Source organism: Tamandua tetradactyla, chromosome 6, assembly GCF_023851605.1.
Source record: "Tamandua tetradactyla isolate mTamTet1 chromosome 6, mTamTet1.pri, whole genome shotgun sequence".
NCBI lineage: Eukaryota > Metazoa > Chordata > Mammalia > Pilosa > Myrmecophagidae > Tamandua > Tamandua tetradactyla.
The window spans coordinates 3,442,575-3,470,145 of NC_135332.1; the positions used below are offsets into that span (position 1 = coordinate 3,442,575).

General features: G+C 46.2%; 1 protein-coding gene across 2 annotated transcripts in view; it reads left to right on the top strand.

Annotated features, from left to right (window-relative positions):
* Window positions 1–2,006: 2,006 nt before the first annotated feature.
* The window catches only part of MRC2 (mannose receptor C-type 2), a 55,922-nt gene continuing 30,357 nt past the window's right edge, over window positions 2,007–27,571 (top strand). Inside the window, exon 1 of one of the 2 annotated variants that reach the window (XM_077163486.1) lies at window positions 2,007–2,341. In XM_077163486.1, the coding sequence (XP_077019601.1) occupies window positions 2,239–2,341 (103 nt within the window). In that variant the 5' untranslated portion in view covers window positions 2,007–2,238. The remainder of the gene's footprint in view (window positions 2,342–27,571) is intronic. The other variant, XM_077163487.1, reaches the window with a different exon arrangement.

Genomic DNA, 27,571 nt, shown 5'->3' on the forward strand with positions numbered 1-27,571 from the left:
AAAAAAAAAAAAAAGCTGGTGGACCTCACTAAATGAAACTCTTCTAGGGCTAGAACCATGTTTTCTCATCTTTGTTTCCCCTGCAACAAGCACAGGGCTAGCAATCAATGACGGTTGAAGGGGTAAATGAAGAAATGAATGGGTACCTTCTGCATTCCAGGCAGACGTGTACTGGGTGCTGGCAAGTGATGGACTTTCTGGACCTGTATCACTTACTGCTGATGTTGCTAATGTTCCCTACTGGCAGGAAGAATGCCAAAACCTACTCAGGCTGATGGGGAGGTGGGGACCAGACCCTGGGCCACAGCTTGGTCGCCCCTTAGGAGCTGTGCCTGAGTTCAGAGGCAGTGCAGTGCCTTCAGAAGAAAGGGGATTCCTTGGTAAGGACTGTGACCAGCACATCCAGAGACAAGTGAACAGATGGAAGCCTATAAGACAATTTACAGAAGCAGCATTCTGTGTTAGCTGTGCAGACAGGGGAAAAGGGGGAGCAGTTTAGCTGAAACTGGCAAATCTTCAAACTCCTGTTGATAACAGGACTGTGAGAAACGGCGGCCAAGAGGATACCTTGGAGGCAGCCCGAGCTCCACCAGTTGCTTGCAGAGCTCTGGGATCCCAGGATATGCCTCACCAAGAAGACGTGTCCTGAGGGGCAGAGGAACAGAGGTTGCCACAAAGAATCCAGCCCTGTCAATCAGTCCTGTCTGAGCTAGCCACGAAGTCCCAAGGGCTTTGTCGTCCTGGCTGCCCATCACTCTTAAGGGCCCACATGTGGATAATAAAACTCCTGTCCACGGGACTGTAAGGGATTTCAGTGAGTGCTGGCTTTGGGGCTCTGCAGCCTCCATGCACTTGCCAAGAATCTCAGCCTGGCAGAGGTGGTCAGTGAGCTACTCGAGCCCAACACCCTCACCACAGATGGGGAAAGATTTACTCAAAGATGAATAATAAAAAAGGAGAAAAAAATTATTTAAAAAAATAAAGCAAACGAAATTCATATTACACTTTCATAGTTTTTATTTGATTACTTGCAGTGGGAGAAGGAATCTTCTCTGCGTGTTGTGTCTCTCAATGTTTCGAGCCAGCTTTGAGCCCAAAGGGCCCAAGCGACTTTTCTAAGGTCTCTCAGAGAATCTGAGGTAGAAGCGGAGCTGCTCTCCAGCACCCACTCCCAATCCAGTGCTCTGCGCTGCGGTGACCTGTTGCATAATAACGAATAACTTCATAAAATTTCCCTTTTATGAAATTTCCATTTGGTCCTTTGCAGCAGCAGCCAGCAGTCCAGTTGCTGGCGGGAGTGATGATGTCGTTCTTTTGGGACGTCCAGCGGACAGATTTTCCCCAAGTTTCTGGATGCGGCCCCAACCAGCAAAAGTGCTACAGCCCTTTGCGCCAAGGACGTTGACACAAGGGTCACGCAAATGTTTAAAAAAGGCGTGCAAGAATTGTTTGCGCTTTGTACAAGGAACAGGGTCCCTGCCTCCCCCTCCCCCAATCTAAACTCCAAGTTCTGGGCTCCACCCCTTCCCCACCAGCTCCGGGGAGGGGTCCTCCAGGGCTTGGAGGTAGCGGATGCTTGGCGGCTTGGCGGCGACAGAAGTCGGGAAAAGGAGGTGGGATGGGCGGGAAAGAGGGGGTGCTGGCGGCCCGGGCCCGGCCGCCTGGACCAGCCGTGCGCCCCCGCCCCTGACCGGTCCATCCTCGCAGCCCACAGCCCGCCACGCCGTGAAGTTTGCGGAAAGTTTTGCAGTTGCTTCCCCGCCCGCGCCAGCCGGGCAGTTGTGACGCAGTGTCTGGGGCTCCGGGCCGGGACGGTGAGGAGAGTTGGAAGGCAAGGAGGAGAGAGAAGGGGGAAACGGAGAGCGGGAGAGACCGCGCGGCCCGGGGTCCTCCTAGACCCCGCGGATCCTTCTCTCCCTCCGGCGCCCTCTCTCCCGGCCCCGGCCCCGCGCCCGCCCGCGCCTCCTCCCCTTCCCCTCCCACGCTGCCCGCTTCCCTTCCCTTCTGCCCCTCAAACCCTCCTCTCGGGTTCTGCGCCCCTCCCTCCGCCCTCCCTCCGCCCGCCTGCCTCCTTCCCTCCCTCCCCTGATCTCCCCGGGAAGCATCACTTCGTTCCGACCCGGAGGAGGACGCGAGCCCCTTGCGGGTGGTCATCGCAGCCCAGGACTGGGGCTGCCCCCGCACGCTGCGCCCGTGCGCCCTCGGTTCCCGCGCCCTCCGCCGCGCCGCGCCGCGGGGATGGGGCCCGGCCGGCCGGTCCCAGCACCCTGGCCTCGTCACCTGCTGCGCTGCGTCCTGCTCCTCGGGGGCCTGCACCTTGGCACCTCCGCCGTCCTCCCCGGTAAGGCGCTGCCAACTTGGCCAACTTCGGGGGCCGGGCGGCGGGAAGCGCCGGGGAGCGGCTCTCTCTAGCCTTTCCCTCCTTTTTTTTTCTTTCAGAAGCGTGTGTGCATGTGCGTGTGTGTGCATGTGTGTGTGACTGGATTTTTAAAAATCGTCTCCGCTTTTCTGAAAACGGGGGAGCAGAGGGGAGGAGGAAAGGGGAGGAGGAGAGGGGAGGAGGAGCGCGCCTGGAGGTGGGGGAGGATCTGAGTGGAACCAGATGTGGCTGGTGGCGGGGGAGGGGAGGCGGTGGGGGGGTCTTGAGCAGGCTCGAAGGGAGCAAGCACCCCGAGCACCCCCGTGCCCTGCCCTGCTGAGCACCCGGTGGCCCCTGCGCTAGGCCCTGGGACCCGCAGGGCTCGACCGGGCAAAGGAGAGACCAGGCCCTCCAGGAGTCGCCAGGCCCGTCTCCTTGCTTTGCCCAAGACTGACGTGTTATTATTGATTTCGGATTTTTCGTAAGGATTTGTTTGCTCTTCCTGGCATCTCGGAAGTGTTCTTTATTTTCTTTTACACACTTGGTCTTCAAAGATGGCTTGTGGCATGTGGCATCCGCACCACTTGAATGGTGTCCTGTGGGGCCCTTTTGTGCCACCAGAACATGGCAGACTGGGCACAACGTGTGTGTGTGTGTGTGTGTGTGTGTGTGTGTGTTTCATTTGCGTGTGTGTGATGTCGTGTCGTGTTGTGTCGTGCCAATGGTTCTGGCCTAACTGGCATCCGTCCAGGGTGGACAGATCTTAGGCGGCAAAAGAGCTGCTAAAAAGATGCAAAAACCAAACCAACAGCAAACAAAAAAGGGAACTGTGCCTTTCTCTTCTGCTTTCAAGGGAGTGACAGTGAAGTGTGGGGACAGACAGATCCTACCCCAAGATAGAAGGAAGAGCAATAAAAGCTGGAATTGCCAAGCAGCTCGGCCTGGTCTTGCTTTATGTTTAATCCGGGGCTAGGGACGGTGGGTGCAGGGTTTGGAGTTCTGTGTAAGGATCAGTCAGCCCTGGAGGGCCTGGGGCCTCCAGCCGTGGCCAGCGCTTGCTGGGTTGGCCGGCCGGGCCCTGTGTGACGTGGGTATCTGAGGCACGGATCTGTCCCAGTTGTGCCAGGTCCAAGCTGTGGGGACCACATTCACACCAGGCAGAGCCCCCCTGCATACTTCCCAGCCCACCGGGAACTGAGTGTTGGACCAACACAAACCAGGCGGCAACTCCCTCCCCACGACAGGTCCAGGCACACCCCCTCCCCCTGCCTCCTGCCTGGACACTGCTCCTCTCTACAGGACCTGGGGAGGCAGACAGCAGGGGAGGGCTGGGGGAGGGCGGCCATTCCAGTACTCACCAGCAGATTTTAAAGCCCTGGGAGAGGGTCAAGGCCAGAGTGCTGACTCGGCCTCCTCCCGCCCCCCACACCCACCCCGAGCTTTTGGCTGAGAGGTTGGAAGTGCCTGGTGAGAGGCCTGGTCAGGGAGGGAGGAGGCCTGGCGAACCCCCCTCTGCATCCCGAGAAGAGAGGCCCCTGCACTCCCTCAGGCCCTGTCCCCAGACATGTGGCCCCACGGCCTCAGAGAAGCCCCTTCCGGGTGGCACTGCACTGATCCAACCCCCACCCCACCCACACACCGAGAAGATAGGACGCTGCTCCCAGGGAGCTTGGATCTGGGTGGGAGGAGGCAGAGGCGGGGGGGCTGGCCTGTTCCTGCCGAGTGGGCGAGCAAGACAAGGGCGGACCTGGGGCAGTTCTGGTGCTGTGTGTAACCCTCCCCTCTGCCCAGAACGTTCTTGTCCCCACCCTGCCCCTTCTGTTAGTCTGCTCCTCCGTGAAACCTGTTCAGAGTCTCCAGGCCTAATTTGTGGCCTAAAGAGCTCTCATCCCGCCCTCCCCATCCCGGTCTCACCCTCACCCATCCGTTACCGGAGGTGGCCACCTCCTTTGGGACGGATTCACCAGCACCAAGTCCCAAGCCTGTTCCAGGAAAAGCTTGTGGAGATAAGACTGGTCTTGGCCAGCCAGCAGTGCTCTGGGTGAAACTTACCCTGGGGAGGGGGCTGTGGTGGATGGCTTTCTGCTCACCGGGTAGGGAGCCCTGCCCAGAGGATGGGGTGGGGCACGGCCGGGGCGAGTGCCTTCTGGTGCGCCGTGGCAGAACCCATCTTTGCTCTCCCTCAGTGGAGCATCCCACCAAGTGTGGTGCTGGAAGGTGTCCTCTTTGTCTGTTGCATTTTTGAAGCATTTACTGTTTGCTCAGCCCTGAGCCAAGTACTTGGAGGAGTAAGGAAGGAGAGGAGTGTAAGATGCATCCTCAGGGAATGTAAAATTGTGTTGGAGAGTGAAACATGAGATATTTACCAGGGCGGAGAGATGGGAACTCCACTGGTGGAGTTCCTGCGCTGGGTCAGGAGCTGGCCAAACTCTGTATCTGCAATTTCTCATTTAATTATGATAATAACCCAAATGAGGTAGGTACTTTTGGGCCCATTTTGCAGATGAAATGGAGGCCAAGTGGGTCCTGTAACTGAGCTCTAGCCCCACAAGTAGAAAGTGAAGAGCCAGGCAGGGAATGCTTAATGTCAGGAGGCTGGAAAGATTGGAGGGGGTAAAGGGTCACTGAGACTTTCTGCAGATCCCTTGGTGGGACCAGGCTTTGCAAAGGCCGGGAGGGGGACAGAGAGGGTGAGCCCAGGACGGTGGGCTGGGCTGTTCTGTGGATGATGTGGAGGCTTGCTGGGTGGCAGTGGAAGTTCTTGAGTGGGGTGGGGAGAAGCTCAAGTGTGGGGAGAAGCTGGGCAGGATCCTTGGAGGGCAGGATGGGGGAGCAGCTTGCCGGCTGGCAGAACCCCTGGAGGTTTCTGAGCAGAGGAATGAGGTACAGTTTGGAAAAAAGGGTACAAGGATCAAGCATCGAGATTGTCGCGGGGGGAGACACTGGGAAATCCTCCAGTAGTATGTCTTGGACGAGTGTGGGAGCGCAGGCCAGTCCAGCGCCAGCCCTGGGCAGGACCCTGCTGTCTGAAGGACAGGGAAGGAGGCGTTCCTTTTGAAAGGCTTCAGGTATTGGCTGCTACTGCCAGTCAGCCAGACAAGTTGCCTGCAATTCTGCCCCAGCACTCTGGTGAGTCATGGATTTCAGAGCCTTCGTACTTTTCGCCCCACCAAACGCCGTCTTCTTGCTCCAGCCTCCTCACCCTCTGTGAGCTGTCAGGGCCCCGGGACCCGTCTGAGCTGGGATTGGTGCCAGGATCCTGGCTCTCCCCCATATTCCCCTGGGCAAGGTGAAGGGGCAAGTAGGGAAGGAGGAAGTCCAGGTTTGGGCACCACTTACCCTAGAGAAGTCTTGGTTTTCTGGCGTCCACGTGGTTATGGTGATTTGGCAGATGAGATGATTTCAGGCAGTGCCATGAAATTCTCAGAAGATTTATTTGAACTCACAGTTAATAGAAGCATTAAGTTGAGAGCCTCTCACCCTCCAGAGGGATGAAGTGATTTCAGTGACGGCTACTGTTATTTACGTGCCGGCCCCTGGCCCCCCCTACCGTGTGCTCGCTACTTCTCACCACCCCACATGGGTATTATCACCCATTTTGCACATTGGGAGTCAAAAGATCAGAGATGTAATTCCCCAAGACCACACCAGGAGAAAGTGGTGAAAGTGCTGCCTGAGCTGGATGTGGCCACAGAGCCAGAGCAGGCCGCGTCTCTGCAGCACGGGCCTTAGGGAGGGTTGGGGGACTCTGCTCTGTAGGGTTTCCCCCCACATAGCTCCAAGCCCTTTAGGAAGTCCTCTCAGTCCGTAGTCCTCAGGTACACGCAGCTGTGTGGCTGCCGAGTAGGTCCAAGAGGCAGGGACCAAGGTCCCCTCGTGATCTCCGGGGTGCATGCTCCAGGGGTGGGCGATGAGAAGTCAGGGCAGGAGGGACGAACGGGGCCTGGAGGAGGTAGGCAGGCAACCTCTGCTCAGAACCCCCACTTCCTTCAAGGTCAGGAGTTCATATGTTCATTCATTCATTCATTCATTCTTCATTCGGTGGGTGTTTCCTGAGCCCACACAGTACCTAGAGCAGGGATTACTGGGGCCGGCTCTTCTTTTGAGCCCCCTCCCTCTGTCCACCCTGAATGCGGGTCCCTGGACTTGGTGGGCTTGGGCAGCGCCGAGGCCGGACAGGAAGTGTGTCTTCCCGTTCCGTACTTCATGAGACAGGGAGGGGCCATTCCCCGTGATGCGGTCCTCTGAATCTGGGTGGGGAGGGTTTGGGGTGCTGACCCAGCTCCTGCAACTCAGGCTGAGCACCACAAAACGCCTCAGCTAGGGGTCTGGTCAGTGAACAGAAAGCAGGGTGAAGGCCGGTAGAGGCGTCTGCGCGCCCTGGGCCTGCCCGGGGCATCCAGCTCCAGCCCTGTCGGAAACAGAATTGTGCTGCCCAATCTCTTCCCACTACCAAAAAAGAAAACCTTCACACCACAGCCTCATGTGGCGCTCCAGTGGCGGGTTCCTTTCTGCCTTTCCTCTTTTCCTTCTGACCTCTCCACACCCCCCTCTCCAGCCCCTTGGCTTCCTGCTGTCACAGTGCAGATCCCTTCCATTCTCTTCCCCACCTCAGCCCTGCCCCTTCCCCCCAATTTCAGTTCCAGTGACATCGGTGCCTTTGGCCAGCTGTTCTCCTCCTCAGCACACTTGGCTGTTGTCCCTGAACCTTCCCTTGGCTTGTCCACCTCCAGGCCTTTTCACAGATCACCCTCCTGCCTGGGATCCGCCCCCAACCCCGCTGCAGCTATCACTTTCCCCTCCTTTAAGGCTCAAGGACCAAGAGAGGGGCATGCAGGGTTCCTGGCTCCTGCTCACTGGCACTGAGGGGAGACAGGCACTCAGCCATCACACACAGTGATAAGCCCCACATCAAGCACTGGACCCCATTGTTATCTCTTTCTCAGCATTTGCCTCTAGGAGGACATGGGAAGAGTCTTGGAGCCCTTCATGGGGAAAATCTACAAGCCAGAGTTCCTCAGCCTTCCCCGACATGGCCGGTGTGTTTGGTAGGAGGTGGAGTTCACCAGCGGCCCCTCCTGTGGACTGAGCTGGGCAGTGACGTTCCCTGTGCCACGCTGTCCTCTGGACATGGAAGTGGGGACAGAGATTCACGGCACTCACCCACTGTGCGACCTGGGGTGGGGGCAGAGAGTCACGCTACTTCATTTGTAAAAGGGGAAAATAACACACCCCTTGTAGGGGTTTAATAAGATTTACATAAACATGAGATGATGCAGGTCACGTGCCGGGTTCAGTACCGGCCATAGAGTCATTTCTTAGCGAACAGCGTTAAATTATTGCTATTTATATTAGGAAGAGAAAGCGTGAATTCAGGGGACACAAATGTGATGATACCAATCACCTCTGTACAAAGTCCTAACTAGACCACTTTCTTTATCACAGCCAGTGATACTATGCTAACTGTTTTAAGTGCCTGAAAGTAGTCACACTTTTCCTGAAAATAATGATAAATCTTAAAGGAAAAAGAAAAGAATCTCATTCTCAAGTGTAGGTAGTTACTTCCGCCTTGTCAACCTACCGCCCGCGTCCATCCATCCTTCACTCCGGGAGGTCAGTGGGCCCAGTTTGCCCTGGACTTGGGACTTGGGTGCTACACCTGGACCGTCGCAGGCAGACTGGGGACAATTGGTCACTCTGCCTCCACGGCCTGACCACATGGTCCCCATTAGCCTGTTTGATTCTTAGCTGCCTCTCAGGGGGCTCCGTAGCTCCCTACAGACTGAACCCAGTGCCCTCACCTTGCAGCACGAATGCTCTCGACACCCTGGTTTCTGATGGTGCACTCAGAGGAAACCACACCCAAGTGAAATGAGATCTTTCCGTGACAGGGCTACAGAAATGCCTCATCCTTATTACTGGTGCTCAGTATTATATTGGCAGGATGTATCATAATTTAAAACAAAAACAAAAAACTGGCTCCCTACCAAGGGAGATTTTTGAAAATTCTCTCTTCCACCAGACTTTGTGCTGTGATTTTCATCCATGGCCTCTTGCCTCCTGTCTTCCCTTCCATCCTCGGGTCAGGGCAGGCGTTGCCGCCAGCCCTGTGATCCTAAAGCGCAGCTTCAGTTGCCTACAGGACTGTTTCAGGTTCCCGGCTCATAAAACAAATACCAATACTATGGGTTGGCTTAAACAACAGAATGTGTTGGCTCATGGTGTTGAGGTGAGGGGAAGTCCAACATTGAGGCATCCACAAGGCGATGCTTTCTCTCCGAAAACGGTGGTGCTCTGTGGCTGGCTGCCAGCTGTGCTTGGCCCTTGGCTCTCTGTCATGTGGCAGTGCACAGGGCCACGGTCTTCTCCTTTCTTCTGGGTTCTGTTGTCTGCCAACTTCTTGCTTCTCTCGAAGCTTCTGTCTCTGTAGCCTTCTCTATAAGGCTCCCAGTCATAAGACTATCACCCATCGTCATTCAGTTGGGCCAACACCTCAACTAAACGACCCACCAAAAGGCCCTATTGACAATAGGTCCATACCCACAGGAATGGATTAAGATTAAGAACACCTTTGGGGTACGTGAGTCTAAGCCACCAAGAGCACAAAGTCTAAACTTTCTGAGTTTAGCATTCAAGGCCTTCTGTAGTCAGGTTCTATCCTTTCTTTCCAACTTTGCAAGCCAGGCTGAGCTGCTTGCTGGTTACCCACAGGTGCCCCAAGTTCCTTCCAGCAAAACGTCTTGTCTTTTCTCTCTGCCCGGGAGACCTGGTGTAAATGGGTCTGCCTCTGAGTCCTGCTCATACCTAAGGTGACTCTCAGCTGGAAGGAGTCTTTCTCTCCAGAGCTCCTTTAGCATTTTATCACTCTTACCCCCTGGTGAGGCCACTTCCTCCTTTCCCAGACTGTAAGCACCTCTGGGCCCGAGCCTTTTTATCTCTGTACAGGTCTGGCCTGGGGCCTTGGATACAGTGGCATTTAGTAAATAAACAAAGAAAGCAGATAAGCATTCCAAAGAGTTTTTTGTTTTTTTTTTTATACAAAGGCAATGAGATTTACCCTTCCAGAGTTTTAGATGACGTCACAATCATGAAAAACATATGGCATCGATTTAAAATAAACAAAAAAGTCCAATGGACAAGAATACATTCCAGAAGTAGATTTAAATTGCTATAAGAACTTAATGTGAGACACACCAGAAACAACACATTAATGGGGAAAGGAATCTTTGCTTTTAAGTGTTACTGAGACAGCTGGATTGAAATTTGATATTTTAATTTCAATTTATAGCTCAGAAAAATGCAGATGACAAGTTGTCGCATGGAAAAGTGCAGAGACCACTAGAAATTAAAGAGATGAACATTTTAAAAAATATTTACTTAAACTAGTAAAAACAGAAAACCTAATGTTGGCAGAGCTGTTATAAAGTGATTTACTTTTTCAGGATTCAGTGTTTCAAACAACGTGTAAGAAACTTTAAGACTGCTTCTTTTGCCCTCATAACTTCACTTTGGGGAATTTATAAGACGTTAATCCCAAAGGGAGAAAAATATCTGCACATGCTATCTGTACTAGCAAAACAAACTGGAAACCATCAAAATGCCCAACAATAAGAGTATGGCTAAGCAAACTAAGTTATTTTAATACTAGGGACAGTTTGCATAACTCTGTAAATGGGAAATATACAGATAATGTCAGTTCATGGAAATATATTCAAGGAGAAAAGTCCTCATGGCCATAAAATAATCATACAAAATAATATGCATACCCTGGTTATAGTGAAGATGTTTGCGTAATTATTGACATTCATTTCTTCACTCATTCAGTTACCTGTTTTGTTTTCTTTCTTTTTTATGTTCTGAGCACTGACAGTGTGTCAGGCAGGGTATGCGGAGCTGAGGACACTTTGGCAAGCCCGCCAGACGTGGGTCCTCCCTTCCTGAGTCTTGTATTTTGAAAGCATCAAAACAAAAAATTAGAACAGTTTATATGGAACCAAATGTAAATTGATTTCATTTTAGGAATCTTTTTAAAAATTCATTAACAGAGAGCGAGGATTAATAGACTGCTCTGAAATCTCATAGTAGGACCCAGGAACCTCCATGACAGCCAAGAGAAGAACCCTGAATCAGATCTGCATGGTTGACTGGGTACAATTCCACAGCAATCAGTGGTTTCCTTTCAGGCAATCTTGGTCCCTTAAAATATCCCTTGTGTAAGTCAGGACTGACATTATCTATATAACCCAGAGATGTTTGCCCTGAGTTCTGAAGGATCTGAGGATACAAGAGCAGTAATGGTTTGGAAAGAGGTTGGAAACATTGTTTATAATAGCAAAAAAAAAAATGCATGTAGAAAGAAATATGGATATATAAAGTATGCTCTACATAGAGCATAGAAACAATGGACTATTATGTAGCAGTAAATTAATGGATCTTGGCTATATGCAGCAACGTGGGTGAATCTCACAGACATGATATTGAGTGGGGCAAAAACAACAATAACAACAGCAAAAAACCCAGAAGACAATGATAGGATATTCTTTCAAACCATTGGGAAAGTTGGGGGAAAAAATGCTTATACTCTTCACCTAAAGGTACCAACTATTAACATTTTACCACATTCGCTTTACCTTACTATGTGCATGTGTATGTGTGTGTGTGTTTGGTGAAGATTTGAGAGTTAACTGTGGACATCCTGACATTTTACTTTACCACGTATTAACTAAAAAACAGACACTCTCCTACATGACCACAATACCATAGTCATACCCAAGAAATGTAATATATATAAAATAATTTTATTTAACATGCATTCTATGTTTGGATTTCTCCAGTTGCCCCCGATAATGTCCGTTATAGTTCTTTTTTTTTTCTTAATTTCAGCATTCAACTAGATGCCATATCTCTTCCATCTCCTTTAATTGAGAATAACTTTTGCCTTCTTGTCGATCCTGGCATTGCATTTGTGATGACTTCACACCAGTTGTTTTATAGAATGTTCCACAATCTAAATTTGTCTGACTCAACTCATTTTTTTTTTTTTTTTTTTTTTTTTTTAAAGGAAAGACAGAGAGAAGGAAGGAAGGATAGAAGGAAGGAAGGAAGGAAGAAAGGGAAACATTTTTAAACATTTTCTTGTTTTATTGTATTCTGTTTCTCCGTTTTTGTTACATGGGCTGGGGCCGGGAATCGAACCGAGGTCCTCCGGCATAGCAGGCAAGCACTTTGCCCGCTGAGCCACCGCGGCCCGCCTCAACTCATTTTTGAATTCATGTTAGACACTTTTGGAAAGAAAGCTGCATGGTGATATTTTCCATTGCCTCACACTGATGTCAACTTGTTCGCTTAATTGTGATGCTAAATTTGATCACTTGGTTCGGGTGGTGTCTGTCAGCCCTCTTCATTAAAAAGGCACATTTCCCCCTTTGTACTTAATCAATAATCTAAGGAAATTAAAACATATTCTTAAAAAAGCAAAATTGTTTGTAGCAGCACTATTCATAACAGCACAAAACTGAAAATCACCCGAATCAACAATAGAATGGATAAATTGTGTTGTCTTCACACTACTGAACATTATATAACAAGAATGAACACTCTACAATACATGCAATGGTATGGACGAATCTCATATAACTCATATTTTGAGTGAGAGACACCAATGCAGGGGAGTTCATATGGTATGATCCTATCTATATTCCAAACAAAACCACCTGTGCTGTTTGAAGTCAGGAAGAGTGGTTGGTTACCCTTAGTAAGAAAAGTTGTGACAAGAGGGAATTCCAAATAAAATTTAAGAAGAAAAACAAACAGGGAAAAGATAGCACAACAAATCTGTCAAGAAGTCCAGATAAGCCAGTGAAAAAAAACATAGAGACCGTGATAGTTTTGAGGCACATAAGACCAGAATGTGAGTGAATAAGTATGAACAGATAGTGGATATGAACAGACAGTTCAAAAAGAACAAATATCAATGGTCATTAAGGCTATGGAAAGAGTTTAAGATCACTAGGAATAAAAAAAGGAAATGAGGCCCACAGTGGTTCAGCAAGGCAGAGTTCTAGCCTGCCATGCTGGAGACCCGGGTTTGGTTCCCTGTGCCTGCCCATGCAAAGAAAAAAAGAAATGAAAACTAAATACCATTTTCACCTCCAACGATAGTGCCAACAAGGATTGATGTAATAATAGGCTTCATATAACATTACTTATAATTAAGAAAATTTGCTTATAAATTAAAGACCAGTAATGACTAGGGAATAATGAAGTGTGGCATATCATATCATGGGATAGTATGCAACCATTAAAATGGTTTTTATAAGTATTTCTAACAACATAGAATAGCCTTTTTGCTGAAATATTAAGTACAAAAGCAAGACTCAAAAATGTGCAGATGCATGCATATGTATGTGTGTGTATATATGTTTGTCCATACATATTTGGATATAAATTATATTTTGGGTGTATAGATAGGATAAAAGTGGGAAAAATACATCAAAATTTTAACAGAGGTTAAATTTTAACAGCAGCGATTACGGATGAGTTTTCGTCTTTAAACATTTCCGTGTTTTCTACAATGCAGTAACCGTGAGCAACTATCCAGCCACGTGATTCCAACAGCGCTCTCACCTTGCCCGCCTCTGTCACGTGACTGGCTCAAGCACGTGACTTGGTGGAGCCAATGGAAGCTCTCCTCTGGCAGGGCGGGCCTTTTCCCCTGGGTCTCTGGCGCAAAGTAAGCGCCTCAGGGCGTCCAGTGCAACATTTCTGCTTCGCTTAGGAAGGACAGAGTAAAACCTGGGTTCAGGGTGGACTGCTGGGAAGAATTGAAACACCGGTGGCCTGAGTCCCTGTTTGCAGTTTACGCGGGGGCCATCCTCACCTTCTCCGACACTAATTTTTTTTTTTTACACTATTTTTTAAAACGTAGTGCCCGGATGTTCCGTTTAGGACTGAAGTTGGTTGGAATTGGCCTGTCTCAAAGGGAAGTTAGCATCAAAAGTGCTTGCGAAGCCTCATTCAGGCTGCACACAAGCAAGAGCTGATTTACAAGTATGTGTTTGGAAACGTCCCACAGCTCTGTTTATTAACAGCCCCAAATATGAGCGAGTGGCGTGGCACGCGCTGCCGCCCTTTTGCTACGCAGTTAGCAGCCGGGTTTTTACACAAGGGGCAACAGGTAGAGAATTCAAATGCCTTAATACATCCATTCAGAAAACAATGGGGTACACAATTCTATAGACACTAAATGGTGCTACATGTGTGTATGAGACTGGAATGCATAATCAGGAAGGCGCCAGTAGAGCATATTAGGAAGTAGCCTTTTTAAACATCATCACGTTTCTATATGGTGGTGTTTGTGCAATAAATGAGAAATGGAAGCAATATTTAGTGGCGTGTAAAGTCTTCCAGGTTCGGTGTTTAGTTTGCTAGCTGCTGGAATTCAATACACCTGAAACGGAATAGCTTTTTAAAAAGGGAGTTTATTAAGTTGCACAGTTACAGTTCTAAGGCTGTGAAAAATGTCTGATGTTAAAGCAAGAGTATAGAAATGTCCAATCTAAGGCATCCAGGGAAAGATACCTTTGTTCAAGAAGGTGATGATGTTCAAGGTTTCTTTCTCAACTGGAAAGGCGCATGGTGAACATGGTGACATCTGCTAGCTTCCTCTCCAGGCTTCTTGTGTCATGAAGCTCCCCTGGGAGGATATTCCTTCTTCATCTCCAAAGGTCTCGGCTGCATGGGCTCTGAGGTTCTCATGGCTGTCCTGGATCTGGTGGCTCTAGAAAGGCTTCCTCTTTTAAGGATTCCATTAAATGAATCAAGACTCACCTGGAATGAGTGGTCACATCTCCATTGCCACAACTGAGCAAGTCACATGTCTGTGGAGATAATCTAATCACGCTCCCAACCTATAGTGTGGCATAGGGGTTAAGAGAAACGGTTGCCTCCACAAGGTGGCTCAGGATTAAAACATGTCTTTTCTAGGGTACATAATCCTTTCAAGCTGGCGCAGTCAGTATTAGACAGCTCCTTATGTGCTGTGCTTTAAAAAACATCTTCACATTCTTCCATTTCACAGGTAAGAAAGTTGAGCCAGAGAGGTTAAGAGCCTGTATCACAGAGTTAGTGAGTGGCAGAGTAGGGAATGCAGTCCAGGCCTATTTGGTTCTGTGCCTAGTCTCTTTTATTCGTAAACAAATAAAGATTAATATAACAAACGTTTGTCAGCCCACCACCCAGCCCAACTCCTCGAACATTACAATATTTAAATCCTGCTATGTGCTTTTCTCCTGTATTCCCCCTGCTCCACCTACTTGGCATTCTGTCTACTGAATTTTGTTTCTGTCCTTTCCTTGCTTTTAAAAATTTAATTCTTGAAGTTAACATAAATACGGAAACGTGAACATATTGTAAATGTTCAGCTCAGTGATTTTTCATAACCAAACACACCTGTGTAGCCGGTACTCAGATCCAGAAAAAGAGCATTACCAGGACCCTCAAGTACCTTTAAACAAAGCTTATTGGGCTTTGTATTTCTTCTTTGTGAACTGTCTGATCATATCCTTTATTGTTTTATTTATTCAGGTTTTATTGCCTTAAAACTGTCGGGAGCTCTGTGATTTTCTCATTAGCGTATAAGTTTCTTGCTGTCTCTTCCCTGTTGGTTGTTCATTTAAAAACTTTACTTGGGAGGTATCTTTTCAGCCCCCATAGAGTTGGCCTTTTTAGTATGGTGTACAAAGTGTTTAGTAAGGCTGTGTCTCCCCTTCCTTGGAGGGCTCCTGTGCACTGCCACACCCCCTCCACGTGTTCTGCTTTAACCTTTCTGCCCTCCCGAGGCCTCAGCAGTGCAACTTGTGTGTAGCTTGTGGGGAAGCTTCTGCAAGTGAACCTGAATGAGGCCACAGAAAGACAGTTTTATTTTTTTTTCAAGATATAAGTAGATTTTTGTGATTGTAAAAGTGCCTATTTATCATATACAGTTGAAATAGAGAAAATTACAAACAGAAAAAAAGTACCCCAAATTTCACCTCCAAGAAATAACCACTCTTCACTTTTGGAGAGCATCCTTCCAGCTTTCCCTTCCTCTCCTCTCCTTCCCTCTCTCTGTCTCCCTGTAAATAATTTTGTATAGATGTTTTCATATTGTTTCATAACCTTCTTTCATTTGACAGTATGTTATTGACCTATTGCATGACTGACGCTTCTATTGGCTGTGTAGGATTCCATTTTATGGGTCTACCATAATCATCCTCTATTGAACAATTAAGTGATTTCTCGTTTTTCACTGTTACAAACCCATTCCTGTGCATCTTGGCACATCGGACCCTTATTCTGACCTCCAGGTTAATGGAGATCCTAACTCAGGGTGGGAAGGTGGCTTGACTTGTGTCCATTTAATGCCTGCAAACTCAACCCAGCTTCTTTGTTAAAGAGGACATCACTGCTCCTTGGCATCAGGATTGGGTCGTTGGCTGCACCCATTTTTACATTTGCAGAGGGACCAATCCTTTGGGTTTACTTTCCCCCCACCTCTTCCAGAAGGGCTGGGTTAATTGTAGAACTCTTCACATGTGGGCTGAAGCCACATGGTGTCACCATTTGAAACAAAGGACAAACAGCAACATACATATTCTCTACCTCTTTTTTTCCCCCTTTTCCCATCTCTTTTTAATTAATAAATTTCTACATATATTGTAGAAAATACAAAGAGAAGAAAATAAAAATCATCAGCTAACCCATAAGCTGGTGATAAGCACTGTTAACGCTTGTGTATCTACTGTGGTTCTGAAACTCCAGTGTGCCTCAGGATTACCTGGGAATTTTGTATAAAACACGGATATTCTCTCACCCCAGAGATTCTAATTCAGCAGGTCCGCTGTAAGGCCTGGGCACCTGTGTTATAAACTAGCTCCCAGGGGATGCAATCAGCCATGTTAAGAACAAGAATGCAGATATGTCCTTCCAGATCTTCCTTGATTAAAAAAAAATACAAATGAGGTTATACACATTGTTTGACTTTTTAAATCAGCACTAGAATGTAAACTTCTATGCAGACCTAAATACTTTCATAACTTTCATTGAGTGCATAGTAGTCCATTATGTCAGTATATTATGTATTATTCAGTTGTTGCCATATTGATGGACATGGTTTCCTCCCACCCCATATGTCAGGGTCCACCAGAGATACAGAACCAATATACATATATCTATTTATTTCAGGGGTTGTGGTGACCAGCAAGTCTGAAATTTGTAGGACTGGCCAGCAGGCTGGAAATTCAGGCTGTAGTCTTGAGCTGTCGTTGATACTCAGTCTTGAGGCAGAATTTCTTCTCTGGAAAACCTAGTCTTTGCTCTTTCAAACTGATTGGATGCAGCCCACCCACATTATCAAAGTGATCTTCTTTATTTAAAGTCGACTAATTATAGATGTTAACACATCTAAAAAAATGCCTCCCAGCAGCACCTAGATTAGTGTTTGATTAAATAACTGAGTAGTATATCCTGGCCAGGATGACACATAAAACCAACCATAACGCCTTCCAGTTATATCCATTATAAATAATGCTGTGTAACTATATCTTTGCACAAAGTCTTAATTATTTCCTTATGTAAAATTTCTAAAAGTGAATCTAGGGTCAAAGAGTGTGTACTTTTTAAGACTTGTGATGTATGTTGCCATATTCTCCTTCAGAAAGGTTGCACCAGGAGCTGACTCTGCGTGAGGCAGTGTGGTGAGGTCTTTGTATCCATTATCTCAACCAGCCCTGGCAACCACCCAGTGAATTAACTCCCAGCCCAGACTCCGTGCTCAGTACTTATTATGCATGGGAAACATGAATATAATTTCCTCTATTTAACAGTGAGGAATGAAAGAGGTCACGTGACTTGTTCATGAGCAGAAATTCAAACCCAGCCTTGAATCCAGCACCTGAGCTCTCTTGAACACTACATTCAATTTTTTGCTTCCTTTCTTCCCTTTAAATTTTGTATCTCAAAATAATTTCAAATTTACAATACAGTTGCAAAAATAATAAAAGCCCAAGCAGAGAACTCCCAACATACTCTCCTTAAGGATTCCCAAATCACTAATTTTAATATTTTATCCCATTTGCTGTTTAAGTCTAGTCTATCCATCATCCATCTATTTATAGTTATATCTGTATCTGTATCTATTTAGCTTATCTATCATCTACCTACCTATGTATTTTCTGATCATCTAGGAGCAGGTTATACACATCATACTTTTGAACATAAAATACTTCCATGTACATTTCCTAGGAACAGGGACATTCACTTACTTAATCATTTTAAGTGCAATTATCAAGTTCAAGAAATTTAACACTGATGTAAAGCTTACAATCTGTATTCCATTTTTTTCATGAGTCCCAATAAGGTCCTTTCAGCCTTTTCACCTCCATTCTTAGATCCTGTGCTGGTTTGAAATGATGGATGGACCCTAGAAAAGCCATGGTTTAATCCTAATCCCATTTTGTAAAGGCAGTGGTTTCTTCTAATCCCTATTTCGTATTTATCTTTGAAACTGTAATTAGATCATTTCCCCAGAGATGTGATTTAATCAAGAGTGGTTGTTAAACTGGATTAGGTAGAGGCGTTTCTCCACTCATTTGGGTGGGTCTTGATAAATTTCTGAAATCCTATAGAAGAGGAAACATTTTGGAGAATGAAGGAGATTCAAAGAGAGCAGAGCAGAATGACGTAGCCACAAGAAGCAGAGTTCACCCGCCAGCTATCTTTGGAAATGAAGAAGGAAAATGCCTCCCGGAGAGCTTCATGAAACAGAAAGCCAGGAGAGAAAGCTAGCAGATGATGCCATGTTCCCCATGTGCCCTTCCAGATGAGAGAGGAATGCTGACCGTGTTCACCATGTGCCTTTCCAGATGAGAGAGAAGCTATGACTGTGTTCGCCATGTGCCTTTACACTTAAGAGAGAAACCCTGAACTTCATTGGCCTTCTTGAACCAAGGTATCTTTCCTTGGATGCCTTTGATTGGACATTTCTATATACTTGTTTTAATTGGGACATTTTCTCAGCCTTAGAACTGTAAACTAGCAACTCATTAAATTCCCCTTTTTAAAAGCCATTCCATTTCCAGTGTATTGCATTCTGGCAGCTAGCAAACTAGAACAGATCTCATCCAGGATCGCATATTGAATTTAATTGTCATATTTCTTTAGTTGCTCTTTCTTTCTTTTTAAATTGTGGGACTATACACACAACATAAACAACCATATCTGCCACTCCTAAGCATACCATTCAGTGGGATTAAACCCATTCACAATATCTGGGTACCCTCACCACTTTCCAATACTAAAACCTTCCCATCTCCCTGAACAGAAATCATACATCCAGTATGCATTAACTCTCGACTGTCTCTACCCCCTATCCCTTATAATCATTGCTCTACTTTCTGTCTCTATGAGTTTGTGTATTCTCTGGTGTTTTCTTTGTAGTTATCATGGCCCTTAAATTTAACATCCTAAATCTGTAACAATCTTGTCTACTTTGATACCAATTTAACTTCAATAACATATACAAACTATGTTCCTATGCCCTCTGTCCTCCCATCTTTATTTGTTTCTTACTACAGATTACATATTCATACATTTTGAGTCTAAAACCACTGATCTATCATTACATTTTATGCATTTGTCTTTTAGATCCTACAGGATCTAAAAAAGTGGAATTACAAACCAAAATACAATAATACTGGTATTTATGTTTACCCACATCATTACCTAAAATGGAGAGCTTTATTTCTTATTTTTTATTCAATTATTTAGCATTCTTTCCTATCAACTTGTACAATTCTCTTTAGCATTTCTTATAGGGCAGGTCTAGTGGTGACAAATTCCCTCAACTTTTGTCTACCTGGGAATGGCTTAGACTTTCCCTCATTTTTGAAAAATAGTTTTGACAGATATAAAATTTCTTGGTTGGCAATTTTTTTGCTGTTAGCATTGTAAATATATCATCCCATTCCCTTCTTACCGCCATAGTTTCCAGTGAGAAATTGGTAATTAATCTTCTTGAGGCTCCCTTGTATGTGCAACATTGCTTCTCTCTTGTGGCTTTTTAAAAATTTATCTTTGGCATTCAGCAGTTTGATTATAAAGTGTCAGGTATGAATCCTTTTTTTTTTTGGTTCCTCCTGTTGGAATTTGTTGAGCTCCTTGGCCGTGTATATTCATGACTTTTGTTAAATTTGGTAAGTTTCCAAGTGTTATTTCTCTCTTATAATCTCTCTGCCCCTTTCTCTCTTTCCTCTCCTTCTGGGACTCCCACAATGTAATATGGTATGCTTAACGGTTCCTCAGGCTCTGCTTACGTTTCTTTAGTCTTTCTGCTCCTCAGATGTAATGAGTTAAATTGTCTTATCTTCCAATTCACTAATTCTTTATTCTGCCAGCTCCAAACTGCTATTGTACCCCTATAGGGAATTTTTTATTTCTGTTACTGTGGTCTTCTGTTTTGTCTGGTTCTTTTTCATAATTTCTGTCTCCTAGTGATGTTTGTGTTCATCTGTTGTTTTCCTAATGTAATTTAGTTCTTTGTCAATATTTTCCTTTTGGTCTTTAAGCATATTTAGGACCTTTTTTTTAATTTAAAATTTTTTTTTAAAAAACTATTAACAACAAACACAAACATTCTTAACTTTTGATCACTCCATTCTACATATATAATCAGTAATTCACAATATCATCACATAGTTGCATATTCATCATTATGATCATTTCTTAGAATATTTGCATCAATTCAGAAAAAGAAATAAAAGGACAACAGAAAAAAATTCATACATACCACACCCCTTACCCTCCCTTTCATTGATCACTAGCATTTCACTTTCAATTTATTTTAACATTTGTTCCCCCTATTATTTTTATTCCAATATGTTTTACTCGTCTGTTGATAAGGTAGATAAAAGGAACATCAGACACAAGGTTTTCACAATCACACAGTCACATTGTGAAAGCTATATCATTATACAATCATCTTCAAGAAACATGGCTACTGGAACACAGCTCTACATTTTCAGGCAGTTCCTCCAGCCTCTCCTTTACATCTTGATTAACAAGGTGATATCTATTTAATGCGTAAGAGTAACCTCCAGGATAACCTCTTGACTCTGGAATCTCTCAGCCATTGACACTTTATTTTGTCTCATTTCCCTCTTCCCCCTTTTGGTCAAGAAGATTTTCTCAATCTCTTGATGCTGAGTATCAGCTCATTCTAAGGGTTTTCTCAATCCCTTGATGCTGAGTCTCAGCTTGTACTAGGATTTCTGTCCCACGTTGCCAGGAAGATCCACACCCTTGGGAATCATTTAGGACCATTTTTAAAATCTTTGTCTCTTATGTCCCAGATCTGGTTCTGTTCATTGATGGTTACCAATGCTTTAATCTTCTCCTCTCTCTGGGTTGTTGTATGTTTGTATGTTTTGTGATATTTTGTTGAAACCTAAACATTTTGATATTTTAATGCGTTATTGCTGGAATTTAGACTATGTGGTATCTGTTCCTTAAGGTTGCATCTAGCTAGTGTTATGACAGATATTTCCTTGAATGACAGGAAAAGAAAAAAAGAAAACCTTTCCCAATCTATGCAAATTGGCCTGTGTGAGTGCTCTCCTTTGGAGCATAGCCATACCATGCATTTCGAGCATAGTTCAAGGCTAAAGTTTCCCCTGGTCCTTTCTGTGCATGTGTCTTGTCTTGGGCATGTGTGTGGCCCTAAGAAATTCCCCATTTACATGGATAAGAATGTCCCCTCTTCCCTAGGAAACATCCCCTCTCAGTACCAGCACATACTATATGTCCTACAGCTTGCAATTCATTGCTCCAGGCAGCCATGATGTGATTGCTCTCCCACTGTATTCTGTAGGAAAGCTCTGAGAGTTGTATTTACATGCAGTGAAAGTTCTGGGACTTTGAGCCCATGATGAGTCCCTGGTTCAATCTTTCAGGCCACCACAGGCAGGTTGGACCACATGCCTGCTCCTAGGATGTGCATGAGGGTTACTCTGCTCCTTCTGGAACTGGGACCAGGGACCTGCACTAGGAGTATGGGTGGGCTCCTTGCTGAGCCAGTGAGGGGCTTGGGGAGGGGCCAGATTTTAGATTCAACTGCTTTTAAGGTATTGTTTTCTCGATTTGGCATTTACTTTGTTACTGTAATCCTTCGACTTTTTTCTGGAGTTTTGAGAAAGGTGTTGTTTTTACAAGTTCTTGCTGGTTGGTCAAAGCTTCTGTGGAGAGAAAGAGTCCCTCTTCCATCTTGACCACACTCCATTAATCTTTAATCAGTATTAGGGAGGGAGAAATGGTGATGGTTGTAAGACTGGTGCTTTGGTTGTCATTGTTACATGGTGCTGTTTCAGTTTGCTAAAGCTGCAGGAGTACAATATACCAAAAAGGGGTTGGCTTTTACAATGGGGATTTATTAAGTTGCAAATTTATAGTTCCAAGGCTGTGAAAATGTCCCGATTGAGGCATCAACAGGATGATACCTGGACACTGAAGACAGGCTGCTGGCATCTGGAGTTCCTCTGTCAGATGGCAAGGCACATGGCTGGTGTCTTTGGTCCTTTGCTCCCTGGTCTCATTGTTTTCAGCTTCTGGTTCCAGTGGCCTCCTCTCTGGGCTTCTGAGGGCCGTCTCTTAGCACCTCTGGGCCTTTCTTTCCAAGCTCTCTGGGTGTTTCTGTCTCTGAGCTCGCTCAGCTTTTTTCTGTTTTTTTACCCCCAAAAAGAACTCCAGAAAAAGATTAAGACCCACCTTGAACTGGGTGAGTCACTCCACAACTTCAAACCAGCACAGGCATTAAACATGTAGGGGAGGAATCAGGACAGGGGAATTAAAGGGTGGAGAAAAGCAGAAGTAATTTAGGGGGACCTGTACAGATATTCCTTTGTAGGTCAAGTTTAGTACATTACTGCAGGCCCCCATTCATCAAAGCAGCGGTAGGAGTAGTGGGGAATACTGTCTGACCCTTTGTAACTGTTGAGGGCAAAGCAAGTCAAGCCCACGAAACATTATCGACCACCATGTCAGAGTCTGTGGGAAAGACAGACAGTAAAATTTGGTTCCTTCGAAGATCTTAAAATGACCCTGTGTTTCTCTCAGTTTTTTTACTCTGGAAACAAAGTTACCCATAATCCCAGGCTCCTAACATAACCTTTCTCTTATTCCCTTTTCCTCTGTCCTGACTTTGATCTGTTTTTAAAGAAATCTAAACTATAGAGGAAGTTAAGCACTTACATATTCAACCCAGGGGAGCTTGCCTTTCCACTCTTTTTGTCAAGCTCAGTTCAGGGCACATTTATTGAGCACCTGCTGTGTGCCCAGCACCGGGAGACCATGGACAAGACATACCTCCTGCTCCCAAGGAACTGACTATGGGGCGGGCAGATCCCTGAACGGATCACTGCAACATTGTGCCGCATCCCTGTAGCTCTCCCCAGTAGCCTGTGAGGAGACAGGCAGGGTTCTTTAGATCTCATTTTAAGGTAAGAGAACAGGCTGAGTCCTCTAGGTCATTTAGGTTGTAACTGGCGGAGTCAGAACCTGAATTCCCAGACCTGCTCTCAGCTGTCAGCCCACACTCTCCACCCCTCCCCCTCCATTCCTGTGGCTGCTGCGAGGGGACTCTGGAAGCGAAGCTGCCGCGCCCACTCCCTCTTCCTCCTTTCCCAGCATCAGCCGAGCCAAGTGGTGCAGCCGCTCCCCCACCTCCTTCCACTCTCTCCCTTCCAGCTGCCTATTTTGTGACCTCATTTTCCCTTGACTGCCCTTGGGGGTTATTTCTGCAGAATCAGAATGTGGCGGAGAGCAGCGCATGCCCCGATCTGCCGTGGACCTCCCAGAAATTCCGTTTCCCCCCAACGCGCTCTCCAGGGGCCTCTTGCCCTTTCCCCCTCCCTTCCCACCTCACCTGAGGAGGGGTCTGAAATTTCAGAGGCCGGGACAAACGATGGCGGCAAGGCCGCGGGCGCCCGTGGGAATCCAGACAGGATTTCGCATCTGGATTTTGGGTTTATTTTTCTTTTAATTCTTCTGAAGAGCAGCGAAACACTCGAGCCCTTGGCCTTATTTCCTTTTATTGTTTCTTCTTCCCCACTTCGTAGTGTCTGTGGAGCTCTGCTGTGAGGGTCCCAACAGGGTAAAGCCCTTGCTTAAATATCAAGAAATAATGGACCTCAGTTACTGAGAGCATACCAGGTAGGAGTGTCTCCAAGTATTTTCTCATTGAATCTTCCCAGAAACCCATGAGACAGCCAAACTGAAGGCCCCAAACAGGGATTTGAACTTGGGGAGTTCAGCCACCCCACCATGCTGGCCCTCAGAGAAGGTGTGGGAAAGTTCTTGTTCACCTGTCTTTGCAGAAATCGGCATGTGTTCCATCTTACATGCCTGTTGTATAAGGGAGCTCATGAAGTTCCCCAGACAAAAACGATTTTACATTCTCTTCACTTTAAAGAGTGCCAGGCCTCGCTTTTAGGAGACAATGTTATGGAACCAAACAAGTAATCCTCGAATGCTGCCACGTCAGAAAAGTCAGGGAATTTGCCAGTGAGTAGATCAAAAGCTTGTTATGCAACGTGTCATAATTCCAGAGTCGTGTTGTGCTGTGCTTTGGACGTGTCTCGTGAAAGGAATGCAGCATGTCAAAGGGACATATATTTCACGGGAGTGGAGCTTAATTTAGAGGATCTCCTCCCCCCACCCTTTTTTTTTGTTTTAGTTTAGAAATAGACAAAGCTCCCTGGTCAATCTTTATAGAGACCTGATACTAAGGAATGCCTTGTCACTTGGAGAAAACCAGTGGTGCAAGCGTGATAATATATGGCCACTCCAATTCCTCCTCAGTGTCAGGAGGGGGTTGGTGGGGCAAAAGGAATGGGTGGGACTGCGGCTCGGAGCCCACCTCCGTCCCAGGTGGCAGCTCAGCCCAGCCCCTGTGACTGGTGCTGGCAGGAATGCTGGCTGCTAAGTGTTGTCAGTCCTTCTGAGGTTTCCAAGAGAAGCTGGAAATCCAAATATTTTGTGAAATCTCTCAAATTTTAAAAGCTGGCTCACTTTTCTTTCACACACTGTGAAGGCTGAACAGAACTTGCCCCGTGGGCTGTCGGTTTAAAATACCTGGGATAGTTATTTGGAGTCGGGCTCTGGAACCAGCTTTCCTGACCTCCCATCCTAGCGCTGCCCTTTGTTAACTGTGTAATCTCTTGGTGCTGAAGTTTCCTCCTCTCTCAAGTGGATTTGGGAATTTTACCTACTTCTGAGGGTTGCAGTGAGGACTACCAAGAGGATGTAGGGACAGCTCGGAGCCCAGTGCCTGGCATCTTGTAAGCACATGGTAAACACCGGCTGTCACTAGTTTTGTCTCTTTCTGTAACTGCAGGCTGGCCACATGTCCTCGTTTGCCTGGGACAGGCCTGGATTTTTCTTGTCCTGGTGTAATTATTACTAGCTCCCCTTTTATTTATCAAAAATGTCCCAATTTGGATAAATTATATGATCATGGGATCACATAATTTATTATATATAAGCAAATATCAGCAAATACAAGAATTACACTGTTTAAAATTTTAGCAAATTTTAGTCCTAAAAAAAGTCATGGTTCCAGTTGTATGAATGTCCCTGGACAAGTCACTTTACCTTTCTTTGTTTCAGTTTCCATGTTATAAAGAGTTGATGAATTAGATGAATTGCACGAGACCTCAGTTCATATTTATACTGCCAGTCAACACACTTATTGCAGGTATAGACTGTGCCAGGCAGACACCTGGAGAGGAGAGGCCGGGGGTAGAATGAGGGTCCTGCAGAGGGGTTTGGTCAGTGAGGAGCACCTGGGCACATGGCTGGGATGCCCGCTCCTTTTTTCCAGGTGTTACTTGAAAGCCTGCTGCCAAAAAATTGTCCATAAAGTTTTTCTTGTGAATTGAATGTTTACATTTAAACCTCAGTTTCTCACAGACAAAGCATTACATTTCTACATAATTCTCTATGCATTTCTTTCTTGGGTGTAGATATTTAATTTTTTTTTTTTTACATAGAAAACTAATATATATTTTCACTGTGGAAAATGTGGAAAGGTCCAAAGGAAAGTCTTTCTTCATTTCTGTTGATTCTACAGGGAACAGGGGGGGCTTCTGATATCTTAGCTTTAGGTTGCCCCCGACACACACACACCCCTGCAGCCACTTTGTCAAAACTATTAATCAAAAAATTTGCTCACCTCAAATCTGCTTGGGTGTCTCCTAATAAATTCATTCATTCATCCAGTCACCCATTCATTTATTCACCCACAACCATACATGGAGGACCTGATAGTCCTGGGGCTGCAGTCAGCACCCCTTGTGAGCTCTCAGATCAGTGCGGTTATGAAATGATCTGTTCAGAACTCACTTCCACAGACGTATACTTTTTTTTTTGTAAGCTATAACATCATTCAATCATCTTCAAGAAATATGGCTACTGGAACACAGCTCTGCATTTTCAGGCAGTTCCCTCCAGCCTCTCCCTTACATCCTGAATAACAAGGTGATTATCTACTCAATGGGTAAGAATAACCTCCAGGATAACCTTTTGACTCTGTTTGGAATCTCTCAGCCATTGACACTTTATTTTGTCTCATTTCGCTCTTCCCCCTTTTGGTCAAAAAGGTTTTCATGATCCCTTGATGCTGAGTTTCAGCTCATTCTAGGGGTTTTCTCAATCCCTTAATGCTGAGTTCCAGCTCATTCTAGAATTTCTGTCCCACATTGCCAGGAAAGTCCACACCCCTAGGAGTCATGTCCCACGTAGAGAGGGGAGGGTGGTGAGTTTGTTGTTGTGTTGGCTGGAGAGAGAGAGAGGCCACATCTGAGCAACAAAAGAGATTCTCTTGGGGGTGACTCTTAGGCCTAATTTTAAGTAGGCTTGACCTATCCTTTGTGGGGCTACGTTTCATATGAACAAACCCCAAGATTGGGGACTCAGCCTATAGCTTTGGTTATCCACACTGTTTGTGAGAATATCAAGAATTCAACTTGGGGAAGTTGAATTTTCCCCCTTTCTCACCATTCCCTAAGGGGACTTTGTAAATACTTTTTTATTCACTGTTCAAATCACTCTGGGATTTATCTGGAGAAACCAACAAAATCTCATGCCCTACTGAATGTTCCATGTACTTATGGTGTTCAGTTAAGCTGTCTACATAAATTATATTAGGAAATGCACTAGTCAAAATATAAATTTTGTACCAAATAAACATTTTTTGCTTTAGTCTCACACATAAGTTAAAATTTTAAAATATTAATTACCATATATTTTCAACACCCTGCAGTAATGACATTCCTTTGTTCTTCCTCATGCAAAAACATTTTTTTAATTTGTATATTTAGTCACTATCATTATACATTCTAGGCATTCCTAGAGTACACCATCTCAGTCTTTATCGTCTTTCTTTCTGATTTCATTTGTGCCCCCAGCCCTCCTCCCTCTATCATTCTCACATTCAGCTTCATTGTGTTTTAACATAATTGTATTACAGTTAGGTAGTATTGTGCTGCCCATTTCTGAGTTTTTACAATCAGTCCCGTTGCACAGTCTGTATCCCTTCAGCTCCAATTACCCAATATCTACCCTATTTCTATCCCCTGATGGTCTCTGTGACCAATGGCATTCTCTGCGCTTCCACAGACATATGCTTTTGTAAGAAAAGTGTGGCTCAGCAGAGGGCCTTCCGGCGGGCTCTCTGGGGCGGGCCTGGTCCGCGGGGGCGGTGGCCGGGGGGCGGGCCCGAGCTGCTCTGCTCCTTGGCTCGGGCTACTCCCGCCCACGCGTCTGCCCCGGGGCTGAAAATGCTGCGCTCGGCTCCGGCTCGACCTTCCCTGAAATCTGCCCCTTCCAGGCCTGGTCAATGAGGTTGGATTGTTGTGCTGGCCCAGAAAGCCACTTCCTGCCCTGCCCTGACCCCGCCGACGTTGTGAAAGTTCCCCCGGAGGAGAAGGAAGTGGCTCTTGGGCTGTTTATTTTGGCTGCGGGCTCGCAGACGGCGCCGGGGGACGCGCGGGCCACGCGGAGCCGGCGTCTGCAGAGCGAGCGGGGTGTGTGTGTGTGTGGGGGGGGGGGGGTCCCGGGGAAGGCGCTGCGCTGTAACGCTGCGGGGCGTCCCGCGGAGAGGCCGGGGGCAAGTGGAGGAGGGGG